The 8,370-nt window shown below is 43.3% G+C and overlaps 1 protein-coding gene and 1 pseudogene across 1 annotated transcript; both read right to left on the minus strand.

The window, feature by feature from the left end:
* Positions 1-1,116: 1,116 nt before the first annotated feature.
* On the minus strand, positions 1,117-2,517 carry KCNJ1 (potassium inwardly rectifying channel subfamily J member 1). Its single transcript, XM_020887622.2, has one exon. It carries the CDS (start codon positions 2,494-2,496, stop codon positions 1,378-1,380), a length of 1,119 nt encoding a protein of 372 aa, XP_020743281.2. The 5' UTR covers positions 2,497-2,517; the 3' UTR covers positions 1,117-1,377.
* Positions 2,518-6,163: 3,646 nt separating this feature from the next.
* On the minus strand, positions 6,164-7,469 carry LOC110133617 (uncharacterized; annotated as a pseudogene).
* Positions 7,470-8,370: the final 901 nt, after the last annotated feature.

An 8,370-nucleotide genomic window follows, 5' to 3' on the forward strand; every position in this document is an offset into this window, starting at 1 on the left:
AGTATTCTTGCCTGGAGAATTCCACGGACAGAGGAGCCTGGTGGGCTACAGTCCATGGAGTCGCAAAGTGTTGGACACAGACTGAGCGACTAACATACACATAATATACGGATATCACAGTGGTCTCTTTGAGGAAGATGTGGTGTTGGCTGTCAGAGGCAGGGAGACCTAGCACTTTTCTTATGGGGGAGTCATATCCCATTCCCCACCCTTCCATACTTCTCCTTTAGAAACAGCATTTCGGTTACAAACCCTCGGGTGAAAAACATAAGACATATTTTTCTTGGAAGCATTAGCAGTGTTTTCCCTTCTAAACTGCTTTTCCACTGTTAGACTCCTCATTGTCTTCTTGGAAGATCAGCAAATGCTGTTTTAACAGACATGAAGCCAGTGCCTTCTCCCATCAAACACAAAAGGGAAGAAATATCAAACCTATTTTCAAAACAAGCATCCTTTCTTACAGGAGAGTGTTCATTGAGATCCTAGAGTGGTGCTTTAGCGTCTGTCTAAAAGTACATGGGCCAAAACCCTAGCTTCACTGTAGGATGTCGGGATGCCATGGAGCAGGCTGCATCCCACGCTCCTCTCCTCATTGGGTACTTAGAGATGTGGGGTCCATGGACTGGGTCTTCCCTGCTCTGGGAAAGCAGCATGACCCAGACGAATACAAAAGCTCCAACAACCAGGGCTGGAGAAGATCAGAGCTTCACAAATGTTCACTGGGCATCCGTCTTTTCTCACTGTCATTGATTGGTTCATCTCCCCCAACTCAGGAGGCAACTTTTCCTTTGATATGAGCCAATGTTAAAATAAAAGTGATTTTTTTTCTTACCAGTAGAATCAAAGTAAGAATATAGTGTTCCCCTGATTCTCAATAAAGCTCATAACTGCTTTAGGGAGACTCTTAAAAAGATCTCATTTGGCCTGTCCATGAGGCTTCCAATGATTTTTTCTGTGCCAATCAACACTGCATGATTTCAAATAATCCTATTGGAGAGTTTATGTGAGCTCCTATGGCTCCCATCCTGAAAAAGGGAATGGCAGCCCATGCCAGTACTCTTTCTTGGGAGATCCCATGGACAGAGGGCCTGGAGGGCCATAGTCCATGGGGTCACAAAGAGTTGGACATGACTGAGCAACTGAGCACTTGGCTCCCATATTTCAGTTTCCTAGAAATCCATCTCATGTTCTCATGTAATTAACTTGTAGAGCTGTGTGTCTTGTAGGATCACGGTTTTGGGGTTCAGGGACACTGTGCAGGGAGACTTTAAAGGCTTTTGTCCTACTGTCATACCTCAAATTGTTGATTGTTTCATAATGTTTCTAGTCAACTAGGTATCGTCAAGATTTCACTCTAATCATGTTGAAAACTCAGTGTTACATTTTGGTGTCGTCTGTTTCATTGACTTCCGACAAGACGAAGTTGGGGTTGTCATAGCCTCTTTTCATCTTGGCTTGAGCGTCTTTCTCATTATAAAGGCACATGGCACAGTGAGGTGTCTCCACTTCCACAGTCTTGCTAAAGTTATGGAAATCCACTCGGTATTTCCCTTCCTTGGTCTTGGACACTATGGGAGCAAAACGGTAACCCCAGAGCACCTCTTCTGGGACGTAGGATGTCCGGACTTGGCAGGTGGCACTGGTTGACTCCACTGTGCCATCTAAAAACACCACTAGTTCAAAGTCCTGCTGGGGAAGGGTTTCTGCTGCCATGTGGAAGAAGGGGCTGGTGTGATCAATAACATGGTAAATTGTCAGTGGGGAGATGAAGAATAAATTTTCATTCCCTGCGTCAACCACAAAGTTGATATTGATCTGGTCCAAAATGATGGTCTCTCCTTCAGGAGTGATGGTGGTCCTCAGAAGCTTTCCATATATGTGACTGCCAATGAGGAGGCTCTTCCGAAGATTAGCCACTCGGATCAGGAGACAAAGCTTCCCACCCCGCTTGCTGATCACTGCATTCTTGCTGAAAGTAATGGTCTTGGCACGTTTTTTGGGTCTGGAGATCTTGGCTAAAATAGCACCACACATGAAAGAATTGATGATGACTCCGAGTATAGACTGGAAGATGAGCAGAAAAATGGCAGTACCACACTGTTCTGTCACACACCTGAATCCATAGCCAATGGTCACTTGCGTTTCCAGAGAAAACAGAAAAGCTGAGGTCAAGCCATTAATGTGTTCCACACAAGGGGTGTGGTTGGCAGGGGGATGGAACTCAGGGAGGTCTTTGTGGATGTAGGCGACCACGTACCACAGGAGGCCAAAGAAGAACCAGCTGCCCAAGAAGGCTGTAATGAAGATGGTCATTTTGTATCTCCACTTGAGGTCCAGCACAGTCGTCCATATGTCCACAAAGAATATCAGCCTCGACTGTGCCTCCACGTTGCCAAATTCAATGTTGCACCTTCCATCTTTGGAGACCAGCCTCGCTCTCCGCCGAGAACGCCCAAAAAAGCAAGTGACAAACCATTTCCGAAGATGCTTGAACATTCTTTCTGTCAACACACTGATCTGAAAACACATCAAAGAAAGACAAAACAGTAGAAAATTATGTGCATTGCACTAATGAGCTCAGTGACTCACATGAAGAGCTGTCTATGAAAAGGCCATTCAGTACAATCTGTGTGACTGATCACTTGGGCAAGCTGACAACTTTATTCTGGATCCTGCAATGCTATTTACAGTAAAAACTCTACTATAAGACCAAATGGCGAGTGGAAAAAAAAAAAAAAAAAAAGACCAAATGGCTTAAAGATAAAGAGGCAAAATAATTACAGGGAGATAGACATGCTAAGGAACCTAAGAGAATATATATCCACGTGTTTTCTGACGTTAGTCACGCTCAACCTTAAAAATGTTTCTGATAACACAGACATAGAGAACAGACTTTTGGTTGCCAAGGGGATGGTCAGGTGGGGGAAAGATGGAGATGAATTTTGGGGTTAGCAGATGCAAGCTAGTATATATAGGATGGATAAGCAGCAAGGTCCTACTGTATAGCACAGGGAACTCTTCAATACCTTGAGATAAACCATAACAGCATAGAAAATTAAAAAGAATCTATCTATCTATATATATACATATGTATGTCTGTATAGCTGAATTACTTTTCTGTGAAATATAAATTAACACAACATTGTGAGTTAACAGCTTCAATAAAATAAAATTTTAAAAAAGTTTATGATAACAAATTATGACCTGTACTCTGATTTATTTGATAGTATTCTTTAAATTGACTCTCCTTTTTACTTTAATAAATTTAGACTTAAGCTAAGCAAAAATATCTGTGACAGCAGAAACTTAATGCCCTATTTACATTTTTGGTTCATATATAGAAATAAATAACTATGGGGGAAAGTTTCACAACATATTACCTAAATCACCTTGTAGCTAGAGAAATTATAATCCAATTCAATTCTCTCATTTATCTAATGAAGGAATTGAGAAAATTTCAGTGACATATCCAAAGTCAGGTACCCTAGCAAAAATGAACACAACATTGTAAGTCAACTATAATTCAATCAAAATTAAAAACAACAACATAGTCAGGAACCTGACCAGTGGCAGGATGACAACCAGAACATGAGTTTCTCTGCTTCCAGGTCAGGGAAATCTCTACTTCACTTGTGTCTCAGTTATTACTTTGTTTATATTCTAAAGCGAGATTTCTCTGGAACATTTTAAAACAAACTTTGATCAACTTCCTTATTTTGTGCTCAACACTATTTGAAACAGAGTTCCTCAGCACTGTTTAGTCAAGTCCTATCATAAGATCTGAGATGTTTTCTCCATGGATCGCAAGTCTGGGATGCCAAGATTCCCAAAGGGAACACTAAGATGGTCACTGTCAGTGTCTCCCACTTTCTTCCCTGCTCCCAAGCCGACAGATGGAGCATTGTGATTTAACGAATCCTACATAAGGTAGAAGCGTGTTTTATTCACTCCTCTATCCTAGCTGTTAGCACAGACCATGGGGGCTTACTATTTATTCAATCAGCATCAATGGAATCATTCTGGGAATGAATTAAGAGCTTCAAAATACTATGGGGGCAAAGGTCTAATTAAAAACATAATTGTAGCTTCCATTTTACAGCACAGCACTGAAGGGATTTCCCCCAAACAGCCAACACGGCTCAATATCCCGGGGTCATAACTCTAGACGGCCCCCTCCTCTAGGTGTGCCCACCCCACTCCCAAGGTGTGCCTGTTGTGGTTAGCAGTGTCTTCGTGGTATTTTTAATCAAATGCAAACACGTTTCTAAAATAGATTTCAAAATCCCCCTTCAAAAATGTGTTTATTCATACAAACTAGGAAGCGAAACCAACTTAGTGATAAAAGTTAAACAAAAGTGATATTCTACCGCGTCTTGCCCATGGCCTTCAACCATGTGAAAACACAAGAGGATACCAAGTAGAAGTGGTAAAGAGAAAAAAACAAATATATAGAAATAAAAGAAAATATTACCAAGAGAGCAGACAGAAGTTCACTCTCTCTGGGGGCCCTGCTCTCATCCCACCCAATATTCATTGACATCAAGCCCCCAAAGAGTCCCAAGTGCATGGTCCCAAGAGCAACTCAGCCAGGGAAATGGTCTCTTTCTTCCTCAATCCTTCCCTCTCTCTGCACACATCTCATCTAATTTTGCTTCTATCCACTGGGGATGTTCTCCCTTTCCCAGGTTTGTGGAAGCTCAGACTGTTTCCAAAAGCTCTTCATAGGGTAGATCTCACCTAAAATAATAACTTCTTTTAAAGTCAACATTCATCAGTCAAATCCACAGCCTCTTTGTCACACATTATAATTCCAGTGGTAACTCCTAACACACTAAACTCTGGGTTTTTCTGCCTGACCATTCTTGTCCTTCAGGTCTACCTAAATTCATTTTAATCTTGATGAGAGTATTTCTGTAGAGTGAATGAATCCCCCCTGATTAATTTCTCAGAAAAGCTGGAGTTTCCATGCTTGCCCTCCTAAGAAAATATTATCTGCCTGGCCATGCAAAGAGCCAGACCAAAACCAACCAGCTAAAAAAGTTTTCCCCACATGGAAACCCACATGCACTTACCAACACCATCTTAAACATATTCCGTCCCGAAGTGTCCACAGCCGAGAAAAGCAAGGAAAAATGTTGGGAACTGGTCTCCGTAAGCAGGCTGATTTCTTCTAAACCCAGCTTAATTTATTGTATGCTTTGGCCAGTGAACTGATGATAATTTGTTTTAGCCTTAAAACATTAATTTGATAGTGGAGTTGTGTGGTTTAAACCAAGGCAATTGGTTGTTCTCAGGCCAAGCCCTAAGCTGGGTATGTATTTTTTTTCCAGACGTCACGTGGCTTGAATACCGTCATGCTAAGACATGACAAGCTGCCAGCTAAGGTCCTTGAGCAGCAGGCATGGATTCTGTTCCAGCATTTCCCTCTTCTCCTTTGCCACTCTCTGTAGCCCTCTCGCTTTTTCTTCTAGCTTGTGCCTGATATCTTTCACCAGAAACAATCAAGTTATTGTCAATCTCCCAGCCTATCTCAGAAACACACAGGGATACTGAGATTTCCAAGTGTTCACAAACATACAGGTGGATTATATAGACAAAGATAAGCACAGGTTTGTAAGGCAAAGATAAGATCACACCAGGAAGCAACAAGATACCCCGTTAATCTCTCTACACAGCATTCACTGTTATGTAAGAAACTGAGATTTATTTTTTTTGACACTGCATTGTACTTTTTAATTGCACAGGTAGTTTTAAATAAATAGAGAAAGCACCTTCCAAAAGTTATACTAGCAGGGAAAGATTTCATCAAGCATTTACATAGTGGTTTTCTGTAATTTTACAAAAGATTCTTGATCTTTACTTGAACTGTACATGAGGGAAAAGCAGCCCCCTCAGGTAGGCGTTCTGCTTGCAGAAGCAAACTAAAGGACCGAAAATCAGAGGCAAGCCTGGGTTGCCAAGAAGGGAAAAGAGAAATTGATAAAGGACCATTCCTTAACTCCATGTCTGAAACACTTATTGTGTGACCCTTGTGTAAGTACTTCAAGGCAAACCACCGCCGTTAAGATAAAGGTACACCCTCAGAAGCTGTAATTCTCGATCATAGTAATGTATCTACGTACCTTCGGCCACTAAAGGTCAAAAGGCAATACTTGGGGTAACCCAGAAGGCTTGAACAAATACTTTAGAGGAGTTCTCCAGGACCACACCCCCTCTACTTTAGCTTTTTGGATGAAGCACAGGCCTCTGGGCTGTCCTCCCGGCAGTGTCACAGTCAAGAAAAGAGCATCAGTACTGGATCACTCCTCAAACACTAATCAGCTGGGGAAAGAGTTCACTGGCAAAAGGGTCCTCCCAAGAGGGAGGGAGGGAGGACCTCCCTTAAGCAGGGAGGACATGTTGCTCAGGGAGAAGGGGAACCCTCATATCTACAGTCACTGGAAGCATCCAGCAGGCAGGAAGATGGCTTCAGGCAGTTGCTGGTTGAAAGCAGATCTGAGATACCCAGCTCTGGAATGAAGTCATCTTCTACAAGTTCTTCCTTCACTGAGACAGTGAATTCAGGGTGATCTTTCTCTGAAGGGCTGAAAGGTGCTTCCTCAATTTTCACTACCACATAAGCTTGGCTCTCTGTCTCAGAGGGCATCTCTAAGACAAGGGGCTTTGTATATACGTGGTCAAAACGAATCAGTTCATTAATGGCTTCCAGCTTGGCTGATGACGTCCCCAAGGATGGAGAAGGGGAGGCCGGTAAGGAACTGGGTCTTTCTGGGTCCACTTCTGGGAGCTGCTCCAGGCTGGCAGACTCTGGGGAAGGACATCTGAGGAACATGACTGGATCCAAGTCGAACAGAATGCCCAACAGGATATCAGACTCAGAGTCTGAAGAGTAAACACCATCAGAGTCCATGGGGAGATGTTCTGGATGGGTGAAACTGGGCCTGCACCTGCTGCAGAGGTGCGTAGTCTGAGTGCCGCGGACTCAGCAGACCCGGCCACCGGCCCGCTCCATTCCCCTTGGTCTCTGCTTCCTCTTCAGTCACTAGGGTATCCATCCCCAACCGCTGTCTTAACTCCTGATTCTCAACTACAAAGCCATGAGTTTTCTCTCGTAAAAGCTGATTTTCTAACAAAAGCTTTTGGTTCTCTTCTTCCAAATCTACCACTTGTTGCTCCAGCTCACTCATTTGAGCTTTCTTTCGGTCTCTGGCAGTCTGAGCTGCTACTCTGTTTTTCAGTTTCCCCCGCAGTGCCTTCTCTTCGGGGTTCAGGTGCGTGAGGCGCTGTCACTTGCGTGCCTGGGGAGGCCCCTCACTAGCCCCCTCCGGGCTGGCCCCTTGATGGCCTGGCACCATGACTGGCAGAGCCCAGCCAGCTGGGGCTCTAGTGGCAGCAGCGGGCTGGCTGGACAGAAGCAGTACTTTAGGAGCCCCGGTGGCCAGGCTCTGCGCAGATGCAACCACCACCATGGCTGGAGCGTGTCTACGCCCAAAAACTTTATTGTTGGATTGATCTTGTAAAATCTGGCACTTACTAAAAATGGTTTGTATATGCACTGTGCCAGGGTCCAGCCTCAGCAGGATCCATACTGCTGGATCCTCAGGATGAACGGCGTCAGCGAGAGAGAGAGAGAGAGAGAGAGAGAGAGAGAGAGAAGAGAGAGAGACAAGACTGGGGTGTGCAGCAGGGTCTGGCGGCGCTTTATTTTTCACCATAGCTTTTATATCTTAAGTTAGTACATTTCTAAGGGGAGGTGAAAGATAAGCATAGAGTTAGTTTAACATTACGTCAGTTTGCCCTTTATGAAACCAGGATGTTTTTCTGCATACTTTCTTTGTTTATGAGAGTCTTTTTCCATAGTAGACATTTGTACCTTATCTTCTGGCCTTGGGGCCTATTGACATTTTATGACCTAGATGAATGCAAAGCTGTTTTCCGTAATCTATTCTTTATTGTTCCATTTTGCCTTGAGCTTAACAGAAAACAGAAAAGTTGCAGTTTCATGGTACAGCAGGTTGCAACATAGTAGAAATACAATCCTGTTAACACAAAGGTCAGTCCTTTTTGCAGAAGTTATTTACCTAAAAGGTTTACCACACAAAGATTCTGTAGCTCCGGTGAGGCAGCCCCTGTTTAGCATTCCTGGTTAAAATTAACAATTAACTTATTGTTTCCACACTAAGGCTAAACTCTTAGTTTTCTAAATATTTAACTGTACTAACAATAGTTTTCACTGCACAACCTCAGCACGTTAAGAGCAAAAACACAGTAAGAAAGCATTGACCTAATAACCACTTTTAGAATAATATTTTTTGTGTTCTCTAATAGGGCTTCCTCACCTGCCAAAGGGTTCTGTGCCTATTAGGGCCT

The sequence above is a fragment of the Odocoileus virginianus genome, chromosome 28, assembly GCF_023699985.2.
Source record: "Odocoileus virginianus isolate 20LAN1187 ecotype Illinois chromosome 28, Ovbor_1.2, whole genome shotgun sequence".
NCBI lineage: Eukaryota > Metazoa > Chordata > Mammalia > Artiodactyla > Cervidae > Odocoileus > Odocoileus virginianus.

What these genes read in the sequence shown, in the direction of transcription:
- KCNJ1 (XM_020887622.2), bottom strand. Translation starts at nt 2,496, where the DNA reads ATGTTCAAGCATCTTCGGAAATGGTTTGTCACTTGCTTTTTTGGGCGT.